The sequence below is a fragment of the Rhizopus delemar genome, genomic scaffold, assembly GCF_000149305.1.
Source record: "Rhizopus delemar RA 99-880 supercont3.15 genomic scaffold, whole genome shotgun sequence".
Lineage (NCBI taxonomy): Eukaryota > Fungi > Mucoromycota > Mucoromycetes > Mucorales > Rhizopodaceae > Rhizopus > Rhizopus delemar.
The window spans coordinates 841,577-861,011 of record NW_027137841.1 but is presented as its reverse complement, the minus strand read 5'-3'; the positions used below and the strand labels follow the sequence as shown (position 1 = coordinate 861,011).

The 19,435-nt window shown below is 35.0% G+C and overlaps 7 protein-coding genes across 7 annotated transcripts; 4 read left to right on the top strand and 3 right to left on the bottom strand.

Moving 5' to 3' along the window:
- Positions 1-3,095: 3,095 nt before the first annotated feature.
- RO3G_15116 (uncharacterized protein) lies at positions 3,096-3,314 on the top strand (the record flags this gene model as incomplete). Its single annotated transcript, XM_067669700.1, has 1 exon — positions 3,096-3,314. One exon carries the CDS (start codon positions 3,096-3,098, stop codon positions 3,312-3,314), a length of 219 nt encoding a protein of 72 aa, XP_067525801.1.
- Positions 3,315-4,980: 1,666 nt separating this feature from the next.
- RO3G_15115 (uncharacterized protein) lies at positions 4,981-6,939 on the top strand (the record flags this gene model as incomplete). Its single annotated transcript, XM_067669699.1, has 1 exon — positions 4,981-6,939. The coding sequence occupies one exon, from the start codon at positions 4,981-4,983 to the stop codon at positions 6,937-6,939; it is 1,959 nt and encodes a 652-aa protein (XP_067525800.1).
- A 1,991-nt stretch (positions 6,940-8,930) lies between these two features.
- On the bottom strand, positions 8,931-9,392 carry RO3G_15114 (uncharacterized protein; the record flags this gene model as incomplete). Its single annotated transcript, XM_067669698.1, has 1 exon — positions 8,931-9,392. One exon carries the CDS (start codon positions 9,390-9,392, stop codon positions 8,931-8,933), a length of 462 nt encoding a protein of 153 aa, XP_067525799.1.
- Positions 9,393-10,323: 931 nt separating this feature from the next.
- RO3G_15113 (uncharacterized protein) lies at positions 10,324-10,856 on the bottom strand (the record flags this gene model as incomplete). The annotated part of the gene is made up of 2 exons (XM_067669697.1): positions 10,324-10,656; positions 10,821-10,856. 2 exons carry the CDS (start codon positions 10,854-10,856, stop codon positions 10,324-10,326), a joined length of 369 nt encoding a protein of 122 aa, XP_067525798.1.
- Positions 10,857-12,852: 1,996 nt separating this feature from the next.
- RO3G_15112 (uncharacterized protein) lies at positions 12,853-13,865 on the bottom strand (the record flags this gene model as incomplete). Its single annotated transcript, XM_067669696.1, has 3 exons — positions 12,853-12,923; positions 12,954-13,555; positions 13,855-13,865. The coding sequence occupies 3 exons, from the start codon at positions 13,863-13,865 to the stop codon at positions 12,853-12,855; spliced, it is 684 nt and encodes a 227-aa protein (XP_067525797.1).
- A 642-nt stretch (positions 13,866-14,507) lies between these two features.
- Positions 14,508-15,423, top strand: RO3G_15111 (uncharacterized protein; the record flags this gene model as incomplete). The annotated part of the gene is made up of 4 exons (XM_067669695.1): positions 14,508-14,574; positions 14,611-14,793; positions 14,913-14,974; positions 15,040-15,423. The coding sequence occupies 4 exons, from the start codon at positions 14,508-14,510 to the stop codon at positions 15,421-15,423; spliced, it is 696 nt and encodes a 231-aa protein (XP_067525796.1).
- A 2,451-nt stretch (positions 15,424-17,874) lies between these two features.
- On the top strand, positions 17,875-19,075 carry RO3G_15110 (uncharacterized protein; the record flags this gene model as incomplete). The annotated part of the gene is made up of 2 exons (XM_067669694.1): positions 17,875-18,304; positions 18,348-19,075. The coding sequence occupies 2 exons, from the start codon at positions 17,875-17,877 to the stop codon at positions 19,073-19,075; spliced, it is 1,158 nt and encodes a 385-aa protein (XP_067525795.1).
- Positions 19,076-19,435: the final 360 nt, after the last annotated feature.

Genomic DNA, 19,435 nt, shown 5'->3' with positions numbered 1-19,435 from the left:
TGAAGATAAGGTTTCAAGTTGACATGACTACCAGCCATAACCAAAGGTGTATAGTTACACTTTAAAGATTAGTTTATCGATCGCCAAAGCTGAATTGGATCACGTAAGCTTAATAACCTTCATTAAGATTAAAACATTCGACTGAAGATTATATAATCTTTGATTGCTCTACATTGACCTTTGTGACCAGTCCTATCGAGCAGCTGTCTTACAGATAAAAGCGGTGTACAAGTGTTCATCTTGTTTTAAAAGTATTTACGTATCAGGGAATCCCTATTTTCCTTATCTTTCATCGTTGTTCATTAAAAAAAAAAAAAGAAGTCTTAAGGGACTCCATCATTCTGCTGTGATATCCAGGGTGTTCTTATCTCCTTTCTTTTCAAAAATCTAGCCTTGGCCACTGATAAACTACTCCTTGATACACACTTGCTAACCTATCCGATCTATCTTGCATTATCCCAAAGGCGTGCTCATGATTGCCACCCTTACGAAACTTTCTAAAGAGAGTCGAAATATCATTAGATGATGCTCGTAATTAATCATCATTCCATTTTCAAAATCATTTTTACATCCATCCATCAACTGTCGTTAGTGGTAGAACCATCAAAGAACCATTCAAGACTTTTGTTGACTACACTATTGGCCTTGTTTGTACAAGTCTTTGTACAGACCGCGAATGAGGTTGCGTATTGTTTCTTGTCAGAGCTGCTGATAATTGACATATCAACTTATAAACATAGCTGTTGAATAGTAGAATGATATCTGATGTATGTTCTATAGTTTTATCAGTCATCCTTTTTTTTTTTTTTTTTTTTTTGAAAAAAAAAATCGTATGGTGTTTTTGTGAACTTTGATTCAGTAAATAATTGAAATATCTCTATTAATACTAACTACTCTCTTCAATTCATGCGATCGGCTTTTTCTTAAGCCTCTCAGACTGGCTTTGACAAGTAAAGGATTTTATTCTCTGGACCGTAAAATACAGTGGCAAAGACAAAGGTTACAGTAATGAAAGCTCATGTAAAGAATAAGAACTTTTACGGTGCAATCATGAAGATGTAAGATATGAACCCTTGTCTCACTCCATGACTGAGTAGACCGTAAACAGGAAATGATAAGGGGTCTGATTGATTTTGAAAATAATTATAGTTGTGCTTGCATCTGTTGGCTCATACAGCATATACTAAGGATCGGTTATCCTACCTTTTATTTTCTTCCTATTGACAATAAAGACGATTATACATGTGGCCTATTTCTTTGCAGCAATCAAAGCACTTTATTAAAAATATAGATATGGTTCGTTTCAATCCACCACATTCTTGAAAGATTAAGCAGTATTTGGTCTGTATTTATTTTTTCATCTGGAGATTACTCAACTGCTGCATGCCTTTGATCAAGGATCCTAATATAGTCGTGCTTTATTAGAAAATTTTTATAATGTTCTCATTACTTTACTCTTATCTTTTGAAGTATTTTTAAAGTCTTTTCATTCATGTTCTTGTGCTCGTCTTTTTTGTTAAATGCAATTTACGTACATCTCAAAGAATGCAAAGATTAAGCAATAGTCTTACGATTTTTCATGATTCTTTTGTTAAGATATTTGTTTAATCACTAATGTAAAAATTGGAAAACATAAGGTAGTATTATTTCTTAATTATCTTTAGTCAATACTTTTTTATACACTTGGGCATCTACAACTATACTTTTTTCATCTTGATTATAAAGCATAAAACCATTTCTGATGATCTTCATGTTCCTTGCTGCATCACTGACATCATCAACGAAAGCTACAAAGTTTGTTTTTTTTTATTGCATTGATTTTCTTAGAGTCTGTTGGTTTTGATGCATCTTATGTGCATATCTTTCAAATAAATACCTCATACGGGCTTATTCCAAAGACCTTAGTGTAAAACATCATTTATGAGTTTTATACAATTGATGCCTCAAATAATGCAACACGTTAAATGTTTTTTTATCAGCCTTTTTCCTGTAATGGTGTATTTTATGTAGTTGTGCTAATCTGTTATTTGAAGATAAAAGCTTAGATTACTGCGATAATGTAGAGTAACTTACAACGTATTACAGACTCGTACGACTGTTTACGTTGTGCCATCATATTGAGATAAATAAAAGAAAGAAAAAATGACAAGTATAACATCAATTTCCAAAAGAAAAGATAGCATGCAACCTCCCTTCCCTTTCTCTACTTGCTGAAAAACATATCATATACTCAATGAGTTACTTTTCAATTAAAGAGATTCATCAGTATAGTAACACTACAGGTACATATCATGCACAAATAAGGATAACAAGATAAAGTCCATAATGGAACAGATACATATTAACCATAAGGGTGCCTGATTATTGCAAGCTTTTTAAACCTAAAATATGTTTATGGCACTATTATTTACATAAGTAGATTATTTATTATAGTTAAGATATCATTAGGTTTTTTTATAAACCATTATAAACAAACAGAAATTTTGATTGCGAAAGTTTTTATCTATTGTTTTTGATTATTACTGAATACCATTGATTTTGTAATCCTTGGACGTGTTTATTAAGCACTTGAACGATACAAACACACCTTTATTCGCTATAGTCATTATGTTCTAAAGATAAACAAAGAACAATAATCAAGTATTATTCCTTCTAAATAGTGTGATTAGCGAAAATACTAGTTTGTTTATTATGTGCAGCTTACTAGGAAAGATCGACAATTGAGAAGTAAGTGCTGAATTTAAGCTATATGCAAAGCTGTGCTTAGTCATCTGCTCAATAACAACAATAAGCAATTCTTTACATAGCATTAACATCCATATTATGGAAGTTAGACATTTATCATCAATTAAAATCATCCAAAGTTGAGTTTTATCAAACTCTTATCCTCTGTTATCGTTTGTGAACAAACCATTTTGACATCCAAACAAAGCTTATGTATTTTAGTTTACAACCTCTGTAGCCATGCGCATCTGTCTATGTAAATCCCTAGAAAACAGTAATTCTTACAATTCCTTGCATCAAAACATATAAAAAGACCCTCTGGTTTTTTTTTCAAGAATAATTTCATCAAAAAAATAATCTATTCTACAAAAATGCGCTCAGTTCTTATGGTCTTTGGTTTGTTGTGTGCCTTTATGCTTGTTTCTTCAGTTCCTCTTGATTCTGCTAGTCGTTTACAAAAAAGACGACCAGGTAGAAACGATGCCCTCGCTTCTGGGGCTATTGATCGAAGATTCGATCCTTTTTCTGATACGTTAGAGCATTCTGCTCATCATGTCGGAGAACTCGTTGAACACGCAACCAAGGAGTAATGATAAAGGTTTATCAATTCTATCCATGGCTTTTTAATACTTCAACCTCACTTCTGCTTGAATCAAATATTCTAAAGATATTTGTTAAACATATTAATAAAAATATTGTAAAGTAAAGTTTTCCTTGTTTTTTGCTAAGCTTGAACAAGTTTAACCAGTAAATTGTCCTACCTTTGATATCTTGTAATTCAGAATGTTTTGTTTGAAAATAGGGTACAACCTATGTCAGATCAAAATGAAAAATTAGAATCATTTGTAAGAAAGATATCCTATTTTTTCTGCTTGATTACTAAAAGTGGTCAAACAACATACAAATGCTTTTGTAATTCAACATGAATAAAGTATAATGCAAAGTACGGCTTTAGCTCGTATGCGGAGTTATAGATAGGTGTTTACGACATGACTTTTTTGAATAATTTTTGTTAATTAATGTTATAAACTCTATATGATAGCAAAGAATAAGGAGGTAAATTACTCTTGTAATTTAAATTTTATAAACACTAATTGAATACTACTGAAATGTAGTTTACAATCAACAAGTGATGATTAAATAGATAAATTCATGTATGTGCGCATTTTAATCAATGTTTGACTAATATTTTAGCCATGCCGTTTTTGATCGTACAAATAGCATGTATTGACACATTAATGTACGTATAGTAGCTGCATTATTACTGTAAAACAACAAAAAAAGCTTAGAAAACAGTTTTATCTGGAATATCAAGCACAAAAGTTGAAATAACACCATCTTTTTCCCTCTTTCGTGCCAACACTATATAAAAAAGGATAAAATTACAATTCATTATATACATACTTAACAATGCAAGCAAATATTAGATATATAGGATTGTGTAAGTCACTCATTTGATTAAAATTCATGCTAAACAAGGTTTATTTTACAAATAGAATAATATGCAGATCTTTCCATTTGAACGTTACACGAACTTTCTCTTTTCACCCTTAAAAATTGATTCAAATCAGTATTTTTCTCTCTCTCTCTTTCTCTTTCTCTCCTAATTTCAGCAGCTTAATTACCCTTATTTCTTCTATCATGTTGATTCTTGTAGAGTTTGCAAACAATTTAAGGAGGACACGATGAATCATAGCACTGTATAATACCGGCAAACCAGAAATTATAAGTTCATTGTACCTGTATCACCCACAGCAGAGCGGAGAAGAGCGAATCTTATTCTTAAGCTTGAATGCACAATACAATCAACAGTTTCTTCTTTAGCCTATAGGCAATGTATTTCAAAAAGTAAAAATGTTTCTGGAGACATATTTTAAAGCAAAAAAATTGAATTATTGTATGAAATAAGTAAAGTTTTGAAACGAACAAGCAAAAAACTCTTTTCTACTGTACTACTTTAAGAGTACACAAGTGTGTTTGCTTTTACTCATTGGTAGTGTAATGTTGTGAAAATATATTGTATTCCTTCTTTTTGTGCAATTTGACTTTTTCCAGCAAGTCTTTCTTTTTTTGTCGTTTCCTTACAAAAGGAAGCAGAGTAAAGAACTCCTAACTTTCTTTCTTTTATATATTCATATACAAATATATATATATAGATATATATCAGTAGTGTGTGTGTACTACAGGGGAAAACAAAGAGAAGCAAAACTTTTGGAGCTTATTTCGTTTTACTTTTATTTCTCTTCTTTCAACACAATGTCCCAATCTATTGCTGATCTTACAACTGAAATCAGACCAACATCAGGCGACATTCCACCTCCTTTAGTTGGAGCTTCAACGACTGTGGTTGGAAACCAGCTTTTTCTATTCGGTGGAAGACTCGTCTCGTCTCGACAGCTCACCAATCATCTTTATATCTTAAATCTTGATACATTCGTTTGGCACCACCATATCGCTCAACCCAATTCTCCACCGCCTCCTCGACCCCGTTATTTTCATTCAACTGATTTTTACAAGAGGTACTTGATTGTTTTTGGAGGCATGGCTAACAGCAGTCGATCTTCATTGTCCGCATTGGACGATATGTGTCTGTTTGATGTGAAATTGATGGTTTGGAAACATGTCGAGTTGAGACCTAGTCTTTATAAACCTCAAGCACGCTATGCACATCTCTCTGTTCGCTCTGCAGATAAATTGGTGATTATGGGTGGTCAAAACATGTCAAATCAGTATATCAATGAAATCAATGTCTTTTGTCTTTCCTCTCTGACCTGGATTGCTGGAGCATCACTACAAAGACAGTACGGAGCCTATAGGTCAGTAGCCTTTTGTCCAACAGATACAGATACGAGTTTTATGCCATCTGCGCCATTTTGGGAAAAGAATGATAACAGCAGCCATGAAGATGACACCTCAAGGATATGCGTTTATTCTAATTACAACTTTATTGATGTCACAAGGGAACTTCAGAGCTTTTCATCAATGCCTTCTTTAGACTTTAGGGATCATTCAGGAGATATGTCAGGAGTATCACTACCACCGGGACTGAGATTTCCTTCCGGGCATTTGCTAGGACATCATATGATATTAACAGGGATTTATCTTACACCAACTGTAAAAGCATTTCATATCTGGGCCCTTAATTTAGCCAATCTCGTTTGGAGTAGGATTGATGCGGGATCTATGTTTGCTCAGGGTTCGTGGAACAAGAGTATTTTGTATGAAGAAAGGCAGCAGTTGGTTGTATTCGGGGATAGATCTAGAGACCTTTTACATGATTATAACAATCGACAAGTAAATTATAATCAAGTTGCCATAGTGGAATTAGAAGCATTTGGAATCTATACTTTTCCTCAAGAGGTATCGGCGCCAATGGCTCAAGAGCTCGGTCTAAGCCTTTTGGATGAGCCCAGTATGGCGGATATGGAGATTATCACAGAAGATAAAGTCTCTATCCCAGTCAACTCTAGCATCATTCGATTGCGATGGCCTTACTTTGCCACTCTGCTAAAGAAGAAGGATCAAAAAACATTCAAACGCTTGGTTTTTCCAGAAACTCACCGAGTCACACTTGCCTTCCTACAATTTTTGTATACAGATCATCTCATCACAGCGCAGCAACACCATCCACAGGTTCTCTCACGTTTGTTGCTCTTATCTGACATGTACTGCTTGCCACGTCTTGGAGATCTTGTCACACATGCCCTTCACCAAGTACTGACAATCTCAACCTCTAGCTTGGTGTATGAAATATCTGCATTGACCGGTCGAATAGCTCTTCAAGTTCGTGCTTTGCGTGTGATGATCAATACCAAAAAGATTATACAACAACAACAGCAACAACAAGCAAGTAATCCCCTAGTGACCAACACACCTCTAGCACTCTCAATAAATCGCCCAACCGTTCCTTCACAGCCATTCTCCCCAGTGAGTCAAAGGACATCAACCGACAGCGAAAGATTCCCAACAGGAATTCAATCACCTACCTCTCCTACTATGCCAAGATGGGCCGCAGTCTCAAAACCACCTAGTAATGATTCGATTTTTACCCCAGCCCTTAAATCTTCAAGGTCAAGTGCAGTGCATCAAAGAATACCACCTGGTGTATTGGAAAGGACAAGAAAAGCAAGTGTACCACCATTCCCATTGCCTCATCTTCATACAGGACTCATTTCTCCAACCTATGAAGGATCAAACAAAGCGTTCAGGTTCTAGATAACAATCTCCTATTATTTTGGTCTTTTTTTAAATTCTATACTACTGATATATTATTAATAAATCATCTTGTCAAAAGGAAAAGGACTGTATAAGTTCACCTAAGATCGGAGTTGGTTAAAAGAATAAATTCCAGGCTGTGTTTGAGTTCCCTGCAAGTTAGATCGAATATTGGATGAACATGGATGAATCTCGGTTATTCTGAGCCTTTTTTCTTTAGTTGAAAGAGCCTAATGTAATTAAACATTATATAAAAGGCTCTTCCATTGAGTGCTGCTACTATAACTCCTTTTTTTGATAATAATTCAGTTAGAATCTCGAGACTTTAATTGCTGATCATAACATTGATCCTTGATGCAAAGGTCTACATCCAAATACCCTAAAGCTTGAACTCACATCAAAATTGACTGATTCATTCACCATCAAAAGTAAACAAAGGAATATGAAGGTCTATTCGTAAGGTCTTTTTACTTTGGTTTATTAAAAAGCCAAGGTTCTCCCCTTTTTTGTTTTTACTTTAAAAACAAGCTTTTTCCTTTTGTTCAATAGCCATAAAAATTCCCGAGATTCAATCCAAACACACATGATATTCGTTGAAAACTTTCAGACATACAAGCAAAGATAACCCACAACTTGTATTGAAACATAGCAAAAGTCTATTTCTGAAGCTTAAAAAAATTTTTTTTCTCTGTAAATTACTCGACTGTTCGTCTGGGACGCGGACTTTTTTTAATTCGTGTAAGTTTAAGAGAAAAGTTCTTTTTCTCTTTTATTTTTGCCCTTGCAGTTTGGGTTATGAGACTAAAGAATGTGGTTTTAAAAACCATGGGTCATCATAGTACATCGAGTTGTCCTTTTTATCAACGCTCGGGGTCTCCAATCGGCTGAACATTATATACTTTGAAATCTGAAAACGAAAATTTCTACAACGGTTATATTTAAGCTCAATGGTTATTATTCGTAAATTGATGGCTTAGTATTGAGTGTGAATATATCTAAAGCACATGAGCCATCATATTAACCAATTTCCACCAACAAGCTTACAATTGGGAAAAGCAATGCCCATTGTCTACACAGACAATCGAGGAGTTAGCGTGGTAGAAGACTCCTGATAAAGAAGCTCATCCTGGCTTGCACAGCTCAAGAACTTATTTATACTTTACAATGATACCCTTTCACAAAAAAAAAAAAAAATTGAAATGATAACCAGCATTTGAAATAGATATGAAAAATAAAGCGGGACTCTGAGAGCATTTACTACATTTTCAGCCTTTGCTCGGTAACATTTCGATTTTGTATTTTCACTACATGGTCTTATAGGTGAACTGAGACTGTACCGCCTTCCTTGGTAATGTACTTGATTGATGTCTTGTTGTCGGTCAAAACCTTGATTATGTATTTTCTGTAACTTGGTTCGTGTAGTTTTGGAGCAAAATAAATGCTCAACAACTCTTATGTTGATTGGCAATAGTTGCTCTTTTTTGGCTCAAAATCCATGAGTTTGCATTCGAGATGGATTGATTCTCTAACGGGTGTCTGAGCTGTCTGATGATGATGACTTTTGGTTTCTTCAATTGTATTCTTTGTGTTGGCAACCCATTCTTCTTTATCAGGAGTCTTCTACCACGCTAACTCCTCGATTGTCTGTGTAGACAATGGGCATTGCTTTTCCCAATTGTAAGCTTGTTGGTGGAAATTGGTTAATATGATGGCTCATGTGCTTTAGATATATTCACACTCAATACTAAGCCATCAATTTACGAATAATAACCATTGAGCTTAAATATAACCGTTGTAGAAATTTTCGTTTTCAGATTTCAAAGTATATAATGTTCAGCCGATTGGAGACCCCGAGCGTTGATAAAAAGGACAACTCGGTGTACAGTCTTTCCACTCTCAATTGGTCACTTTACCATCACTTTCTTGAAGTCAATTGGGCTTTCAAAACTATTTTATTCTGGCTTGGTAGTAAAAGAGACGATTGAGTTCAATTAGATTGATTGTTTGTTTGAACATTTTTTAAATAGCTTGAATAAGTGTCCAATGATATTCTGAAGATGCTCAAGGGGAACTGCCTCACATGCCTCAACGATTTTTGTAATCAAAGTCTCGGTATCTTCCAAAGTATGGCGTCTAACCTTGGATTTTACCACGGACCAAAATTGTTCAATAGGGTTAAGTTCCAATGAGTAAGGAGGAAGATAAATGGGAACATAGCCTCGCTTTATGATCAGCGGATCAACAACCTCAGGAACATGGATGGGGACATTGTCCATGATTATATGAAATCCTTTCATAGCTGGAAAGTTGTCCATGATATCCAACGTATCGATGATGAAGTGCATGCAATGAGCACCAGTGGTTCCTTTGGGAACTGACAATCTATCTCTAGATGCCTTACGTTTAGTTGCCCCATGTACCTTTCTTTTCTTAACGTTTCCAGGCTTCCTCATAGACACGTTTATAACACCAACAGAAGATATCGCCCCCAATATAGTGCGTGAAATAGCTTTTGTTGAAGGGGTTTCAACGATAGCAGGTTCACCACGTCTCGACTATGCTTTTCCGCGGAACATATTGATGTTGGATCCTGATTCATCCAAGAACACGCAATTTTGGAGGTAGTTTATCCCTTCAGAATCCACTCCTCTACCCAAATAGCGCGTTTTTCAAGTTGAGCTTCGCTATTTCTTGCAACAGGATGACGAGAGATCCTCTTGGCTGTGAGGTTGCACTCGTCTTTCATGAATTCTGCTACTCTGGACTTCTTGATTTGCAGTCCTCGAAAGCTCTCTGCCAAATTTTCAACAGTGTCCTCGATTGTTGCTCTTTTATTGTCGTCAAAAAAGCAAATTAAATGCTCTCTGTGTTGGTCATTCAATTTGCTTTTTGGGCGAGTCGAAACAACATTTCCTAGTCCATCTTCAAAATAAATGAAAAACTCATTGTGACAGTAATTAGCTATAAAAGAAGAAGAAGAAAAAACTCATCTTTAAGATCATGCGACATCTTTTTTTTTAATCATGCGTTATCATTTTAGCAAAAGGTGCACAAGACAAGAAGTCTTCATAAAGGAGCTCTTCAGTTCTATCCTTTACTTTTTTTCTTTTCTAATTTTATCTCTTCGCTCCCGATTTCCAGCGATTATCTTTGTCCTTTCAGATTTATTGAAGTATAATGCAGCCATCCATTCTGTGACGACCATCTTCTTTTATATTTTGAACCTGGTTTCTGGATAGTCGTACATCTTTGTGAATATCTAGTCAAAGATTTATATGAACAGATTAAACAATATTGGTCGATAGATCAATGTTTTTATTTTAGTGAGATTATGAACATTGGGGAATAAATATGCATAATATACTAACAGAGTTGGGAAAGGTATCACAACTGTTCCTTTAATATTTTAATTTTTTTTTTGATGGCGTGAGCTTCCCGTTCCTTTTGTTTTAAATCTACTTCCAAGGCTTCAATTGATCGTTTCAGAGATGTTCGCCATGCAGCTTCTGATTTATCTTCAGCAAGTACCAATTCAGTGGTTGTAGGCCCATCAGATCTCAGCTCAGTGGGCGTGGATGTGGATGTGGATGTGGATATAGTTGTGGTTGTAGGCTCAGTATGTGTCTGCTGATTAATGGAGGCAGCCAAGGGTTGACATTTGCATAGAACTCTTTTGCGTGGAACGTCTTCACTAGAGATGCTTGTCACGATTGTGTTCTAAGTAATGTTTATTAGTACAGTGTATCACATCTTTTTAAGTGTTTAAGTAGCATAACTTACATATAAAACAGCTTCCCCTTTGGTTAAAGCTGGCTTCACTTGAATTGGTAACAATGGGCAAAAAATATTCATATTCACAGCGTAAGTATTAAAAAATTTACTTGACTCAGCCATCGTTCCAAAGTGTAAATGCGCATATCTGTAATCAGATTGAAAAGTTGATTCTAAGTTTTTACGCAGCTTTTTCACTTTTTTCCACTTACTCTTTTTGAGTTTCTTTATAGATGTGAATCACCTTTACGATTGAGCAATTGTTTATTCTTCTTTCAAGCTCTGGACCATTCAAGTTTACTAAACATGCGCCTTGAACATACACATGGCAATTGCGTTTCCAGCAACTGTTACATTGCCTTTTCATTTTGCCAATGTATGCAATACAGAATAAATCGAACGCAGCAATTTAAGTAAATCGATAAGCCCCCAATAACAAATTCGTTTTCTTTGAACTTGAACATGTCCTTTGCAACAGACAACCAGATGTTGTAAACGTCGTCGTAATGAAACAGTTTGTCTCGCTCTTCAGCACCCTCATCTATTTCTTGAAGCAAACAAGATCTAATTTCTCTTCTTGAAAACCCATATTGCAAAAAAGCCTTTATTTCCCTTCTAAGGGCGTCTGAAAGTGACATGCACATTAAATCCGCGTAAGATCCAGGAACATGGTTGTGCATGTTTTTTTGTTCAAAAATGACAAACTCAGGGTCTGAATGGTAGCAAGTTACCATGATACACGCAGGACATCCACTCTTTTTGGATTCTTTTTGAATAGGTCGATGGTTTCCACTTGCTTTAGATACATAGACATTTGGTCCACGATGGCAAGTGCATTTCTTACTCGATAAGATTGTTTTATTACGACCAACTGAAGAAGATTCAGTAGCATTGGAGCTTACAATTTCTTTAATTTTAAATCCTTTATTTGTCCAGTGTGCACAGGTAGAATCTTCTAATTTTTTGAGTTCAACCTCCCAAATAGCTTTGTCAACTTTCATTGTTTTGAAATCGGAAACATTTGCTGAATAAAATTGAGTTGATGAAGTAGACATGTTAATAAAACTTTTCTTAAAAGAAAGTGATGGATAAAAAACGCGAAAAAAAAAAAAAACGAAGTAGTTTACAACTTATAAATTGATTTTTTGGGGGAGGGGGCTAATGTGACAATTTTAATTTTTGCTTTCGTCATTTTTGGAGCTAATATAAGGGAATGCATACACCGGTGTGTACACCTTCATATATCTACGGTACTGCACACGAATTGGACAACAGACATGCAATCGCAAGTCATGTATCCAAAATCACTCTGGGAAGGCTGCAAGGTACAATGCATCGTGTTAATCCATACGATTCTGTGTACAGGAATCAAATTGCAAATGTACAGCGAATTTGCCCAATAATGAAGAAAATAATAATGGTAAAATGCCGTTGGGATATATCCTGTTGGTTTTCAGAGCTGAAGGGGTGATTGATCACAAAAGATATAATAGACCAACCTATGGCTCATAAGTTGGCGCTCTTATTGTTGGCGGTGAGAATGATGAAGATCCGACACTTACTTCACGAGATATCGTAGTTATATATCAGATGGTAGTTGAAGACCTGGTCGAGTCACTAAGCTAAACGAATTCTATGACCGGCTTCATTATGTTCTTTTGTTCTCTAGATGAATCTGGATGGAATACTGACTCTCTCTCCAGGTACCACAATCAGAATCACCGAAACAACAACTACCTCGACGGTAATGACGACGACGAGAACAACAGGACAATCAACAGCTATGAAATATTATAGCTACAGATTAATATATTGTCCGATTGAAACCATCATCTGCATTTGTTTGGTAACTTCTTTCGTCAGTATATCGTTGATATGTATGCCAAAGTGGTGGCTAACATTCACTTCTTAAATCTGAAAATCAGACTGAAACAGGGCTAAAAAAGTGATTAAAATGCTGTCAATAAAACGGATATATTGTAGTTGAATATTATTTATTAAAAACAAAGATTATGAAAACATAGAGGGTATAAACATACCATAGAAGGAAATGAGGGCATAAATGATTAGGTTGGTAGTGAATTAGCATAAAAATATATCATAGATGGAAGTGAGGGCATAAATGATTACGGTATAGGTTGTTTAAGGACTGTGGTGTATATTTGTAGGATTCATATGTTCTGAAACCCTTTCGTTGGGTGTAACAACAGTTTCTACCATCGAAAACTTGCTTTTTTTTTTACTTTTTTGCGCTTTTTTCAATTGCGCACTTCGTTCTACAATCCAGGCTTTCCAAGCATATATTGTTGTTAAAAAGCCTTCCAAGAAATCAAGTTCAATTAATTCTGTCGGAATATGAAAATCACCAAGCGATTGGCAGATGAAGTATTCATCATGTCTTCTAATCTGCACCAAATATCCGCTTGGACCTACGAGATCAATGTATACCACATCGGAGGTATTACTGTGCAACAAACAGTTGAATCTGTTCAAGATTCCAGCATTTGTTCGGTGGTTTTTGGCTTGCTGGTATATTTGTGTACTGATAGCAGCATCTTCTCGCTTTGCTTCAAAGCTTGCCAGGCTGATTGCGTTATCTTGCTCTCCGACAGACACAAGTACATCTACTCGTCTACCAAATTGGCTTCCAGATGAGGGAGCACGGGTGTCAACACAAACACCTTCACCGTCAGATATCACAATATCAGTATCGTCAAATAATATCTCAAGAATATTGATGAACTTTCGTTTTAAACACCAGTTATTTTTACCTTTTGAGTATGCTCCTCTTTGGCGTAAAAAGTAAACTTTTGCTTTTTTACATATAATAGTTTTTTCTTTAAAGCTATAAGCCAATTGCATATATACTTCTTATGCTTATGCTTCATTTTCAGTACAAAATATATGCTTTTGAGTGATTATTAAGTTTTGAAAAATAGCGGTCTAGAAATCACTGATTTCAAGCTCTTGAAATTCGACTAAAATTCGGGGTATTATTTGCAGTGGTAACCAACAATATCCACCAGCCGGACTGTATGTTAAAGTTCAATTTAAGTGTTAAAAAGTAAACGTGGTTCAGTAAATGATAATTTCACCATTAAGCTTTAAAACAGGCTATTAATTAAGACGTATATCTCTGTCTACCCTACTGACATTTTGGGAAAGAAAGCCGTAAAACCTTTCTATTCTATTTTTATTGATGTGACGATGCAATCAAGTCACAATAATTGTTTTTGGGTTCCATTCTATTTTTAAAATTCTTGATTTATCCAAGAGAATAAAAGGAACAAGAGAGGATGAGACTCGATAAAGAGATTGTTTTTATTTAATAAGAAAATTGTACCCTATTTATACTTTTCATACACGGATAATATTTCATGTCATGGATTAATGATTAATATGATGTAGCTAATGACAAATAGATAAAGGTTATGTGTTCTTTCATTGTTATATTTGTCATCATAAGCATTTATCCATAGAATACTAGTATATGATTGACTGCGACTGACTGTGATTTAGTTCCTGGATTTAATATAATTTAACCGTGCAATTACGCAGCATCTTATCCTTAATGAAGATTAACCGAATTAAATTGTAGCCTATCTATTAGATAGGTTTAACTGTAGCTTATTAATGCTGATTTCATATCGAGTTATGAATGATGGATACATCAATTCTATCCGTTAAAAAGCATTTAACATAATTAGAGAGCCATCTATAGTTGGACAAACTACAAAAAAAGTATATAAACAGATAGTTTGTGTAAAAAAAAAAATTTTTAAATATAATTTTTACAAATGAATTTCTCTACACCCAACGAAAGTGATTCTTCTAGAGTTACTAAAGGAACTGAAGTACATGATGGTTAGTTTCATATATTACTTTAACAACATGCTATAGATATTAATACCTTTTTATATATCCGTACAGAACATCGACCACATACTATAGCTCCAAGAAAAAGAGGTCCATACAAGGTTATGACTGAAGAACTTTGGAAGACCTTTTGGGAGAATTATACAAACAGGGGGAAAAACCTTTATCAGGCAGCCAAATCAATCGATTTCCCTGAAGCAACTATGCGTACAACACAAACTGTATCTTTGTAGATGAAATTGGGTTCAATCTTCATATCAACAAATCACAGGCAAGATCGAGAAAGGGCCAACCTGCGCGTATCGTTGTTGAACCATCATCTAAAGGAAGAAATGTGACGGTTTTCGCGGCTATGAGCCATCGTGGTATTGAATTGGTTGCAAGCCATGTATGTTTTTCAATTTCTTTATGAAGAGCATTGGTTGATATCTAATTAACTATCATCTCATATAGTCTCGTAGTGACATGACCAATACAGAAAAGTTTAACGACTTTATTCAAGAATTAATCAGCCATCTGAACATGACCGAAATAAGAGGTTACCATATCATTTATGATAATGCGCCAATACATACAACGTTTGCGGAGAATAAGCTTAGAGATGAGGGGTATGTTCCTTTGAGACTACTTTCCTGGTCCCCATTCTTGAATCCAATGGAGGAAATGTTCTCAAAGTTGAAGGCAGGCGTGAAGAAACATAGCCTGACATCGCATGATAATCTTCTGACGAGAATATCTCAATCATCCAGCCAAATTACCCAGCAAGATTGTGCAGGTTGGATTGATCATTCAATGAAGCGTTTCAATATGTGTCTTGAAAATGAGGACTGGCTCTAAGTCATGAACTACTCTTTTTCCTTTTCTTTTTCAATAAAATAGTACAGTGAACATAAGTCTTCAGTCCAGTCTACTTTTTAAAACTCAAGTTCAACTTTAACATATAGTAAAATCATATGTCACACATGGTGAATACAAATGACTTTGAATGCAGTCTCAGGGAAAATCCTGTAGTGTTTTTGTTTGTTGAAATAAACAATCCAGAAGGTTTATGCTGAGATCCATTCTTTTTTCTTTAAAACGAATATTATTTTACATGCAACCCTTTCATTGCTTTAAGAAATCAGTTCTATGAGAGGGTCTTCAAGAAAATGTATTAAGAATGCATTAATAATGTAATTTATTTTGTATATAAAAAATGATTAATATGCTGTACTTGCACTTGTATTAAAAAAGCATAGAGTTTTTTGATTTATAAAGTTTAAATTTAGAACAGGTTGAGATAGCTCGAATGAACGGAAAAGATCGCGTTTAATTTTATAATCCTTTCTAAAGGATACATAAAAGAGCATGATTTATTCATAATGACTTTTAGAATTTATTTCTTATATTTCTGATTAGAAACAACCTTCTTAAGACACGTAAGTATAAAGTACATGAATACCTTACTTTCTCATTTGAAAAATCTAAATAATAAAGAATCTATCATCCAACCATGGTGATTATTCAAGTTTTATATTCTCTCCTTTGATAGCCAGGTCTTTGCATTTTATTGACGCATGTCTTCTCGCATCGGCTGTGAGTACCCAAGCAGGTCTAATGGTTGTATCAAAGTTTAACAAGCAAAATATTTCAATCACAATGTACTACAAGAGAATAAACGGCATCACAGTCATTTGCTTTTCTTTTGGAGCTGGAATTATGACTGTAACCATCATACTGACAATATTTAGTAACAAAATGATCCTTGTGTCCCAACAACATCTTTTATTCATGATGAATTCGTATATATGTTATTCACTGTATTTGTTAACCATGCAATTAGTTATATAATCACAAAAGAGATATAAAAAAAAAATACAGGCCTTTATTGAGATTGGAAAAAAAAAGTCTACAATGTTTTGTTATTAAAAATAAGTTAGAGTTCATCCTTGTTATCATTATAAAATGGACGTCTTTAATGTTTTTTTAGCAAGACAGAACATGCTTAAAGCTTCGTTAATTGAAGAGGCTCTGCATCATACTAGCATGAATTATTTACTTGAAAATAAATGGGCACTCAAACCATTTGCCCTTAAAAAAATTCTGTTATAAATGAATATATAAAACTTAGACTGTAGTTCCGTCCCTATTGTTTATTTACTGATTTTATTATTTTTAAGACTTTCCACAAGATTTGATATTCTGTTCATTTAGAGTACTTTTCTTAGCTTCTCAAACACTAGTTTGATACTAACAGGATTAACCAACGTGAAGGTGAAAGTACATCTAATCCCAAAAAGAAAAGCCCCCCAGATCCCCATACCCTTCCCCAGGAGAGCGAAGACCCAGTAAAGGAAAACGGTGCATCCTGACATCCAGGCGTGTGTATTTTTGAACTGAACATGAACTCTTTCCCCAGGAGAGAGATTCCTTACATAGTAGGAGTTCTAGTACATCCTGACATCAAGAGATCATACAAAGTTCTACACGACACAAACGTGACATAAAACCTTTCCCCAGGAGAGAGAACATCCGTAAGGAACCTAGTACATCCTGACATCCGGATAATATGTACAAGTTTGATGAAGAGAGGGAAAAAGAAAAAATACTGCGGAAGGAAGAATTTTTTTTGTATGGGTAATTCTTGTCTACGTCATTTTTTTTTACTATTTTACACCATTTTCAAAAAGTAAAGTCGCATTTTTATAAAATTTATAATACAATATATACAGAAAAACATCAAGTAAACGCGACATTTATTCCTGAAAATAGTGTACGAAATTTAAAAAAAGTACGTGCATCAAGAATTACGATAAAAATATGGAAACATGTGGGCATAACAATTGATACTATTGGTTTTTGATTGTACATTTGCAGGTGTCTTTTTTTTTATTTTGCAGTGTTGGCTAACCATTTGTTCAATACTATTTAAACTGGACCATCTTTACAACCATATCGACACTTGTACCAGACCTCCACATGGTCAGCTCCTTCTAAATTGGTTCTTAAAGCATTAAGGTTGTTACCACGTTCCAAATACTGTTCTATTGACCTTTTTTACCTTTGATCCCGAAGGATTTTTTAGCCTCACATTACTTTACTTCATATTGAACTAGTCCGGGCGAACAGATGTGACAAACACCCCGCGCTCAAATGGACTTTATTTTGCGGACAATAACCTCTTATTTTGCGGATAGCCATGGTTCTTCCCAACTCTCAACCTATTAGTCAGGTGGCGGAGCTCCAAAGTTCACCACCAAAACACAAAGCTAAATACATGTCTATGCCCAAGCTGTAACAGCAACTAAGATGTCCTTAATGCATGATCATATTTTGCCGCCTCATAGTGATAATTCTTCGACTTTAAATGCTTTACAAACTAGCATTTTCAGGACGTCTAGAACAAAAGGCGCCTATTTATTTGATATTTCGACGTGTAAAGAAAAACATATTGATCAACAGAGCATGTTACTGCTCAAGGAACAACATCCTAATGTCTACGCGTGTGTTCCATTGAATGATGGTCCACGTCGTTGCTTTGAGGTGTATATAACTCAACCAAATGCTCACAACGATATTATGAACAATGGTCTTGTTTTTCCTAAAGTTAATTTACGAATTTATCCTCGTACTGCCCTCGATGACTCTGCCAAAATAGTTAATCTCAATTTTGCTCATCTCTCTTTACTTCTAAAAGAAGAAGTACTAGCTGGACTTCAACAGAGTTTGGCAGTCTTTGGTGAAATTATGGATGTCGGAATCTCCACAGAATCTTCAATTAGTTTTTTTCATGGGAACTGGTTATGCGGTTTTAAATGTTCAAAAAGAATCTAATGTTTTAGAAGTCAAATTATTTCAAGAACTAAGCCGCCAGATTAGTTGGTGTGAAACCAAAGATTTCTTTCATGCGACTTGGAACAATATACCAACATGGTATCGTTATTGTCACAAAGAGGGTCATACTAAATATGAATGTCCTCTTTCAAAAGCCCGAATTATCTGCTACTCGTGTCACCGAAATGAACATAGATCCTTCGAATGCCCACGCCGAAATTCCCCTTTGCACGCAAACAAGAAGAGAGATCGAAAATCTTATCAATCCAAACAGAAAGTCACAGTCGAATCCCTCATTTTGATCACCGAAGTATATGAATCCGAGGACGATCCCAATGATCCTGATTATAGCGATGAAGACGTTGAACAAATGTCTGTCACATCCGATCGATCTAGCGAGGAGATTATCGACGCAGAAGAAGTTCGCCAACTGGAACAAGACATATCTATACCTATCCAGCGCTTGAGTGATGGAGCGAACAATAATAGATATCATGATGAGCAAGATAGATTCTTCCTATTGACAAAACCTCAAGAATCAGGAAAACATACCAATAATATCATGGCAGTCTCACAATGGATGAATCCCAAACATAATGAAGATCATGGTGATTCCACTTCGGGGTGCGAATGCGCACTCCCACTTCTAACTAGATCCATTAATTATGCGGAATAATATTATATGCCAATATGCCTCGCTAAAAGCTAACAGTTTAATTAAAACCAATTCACGACAAACACAAATAGAATATATACGTTGTTTACACCTTCAAAAATATGATATAATATGCTTTCAAGAATCTCACGTCTCAACGCCAGATTTAATTCAATCACTCAACATGCATTTTCAACCTAAAGTGACACATTGGACACAACATGTTGGCATACTTTCCTTTTCAAATAACTTTCAAAATGCAATGATCGACACATCTTGTACATTCGCTTCTCCACGTTTTCAACTATGCAAAATTGAACACCCTTAACATTTCTACGATCCTTTTTTTATTCTGAATTTATATGTCCCTCACATTTAAAT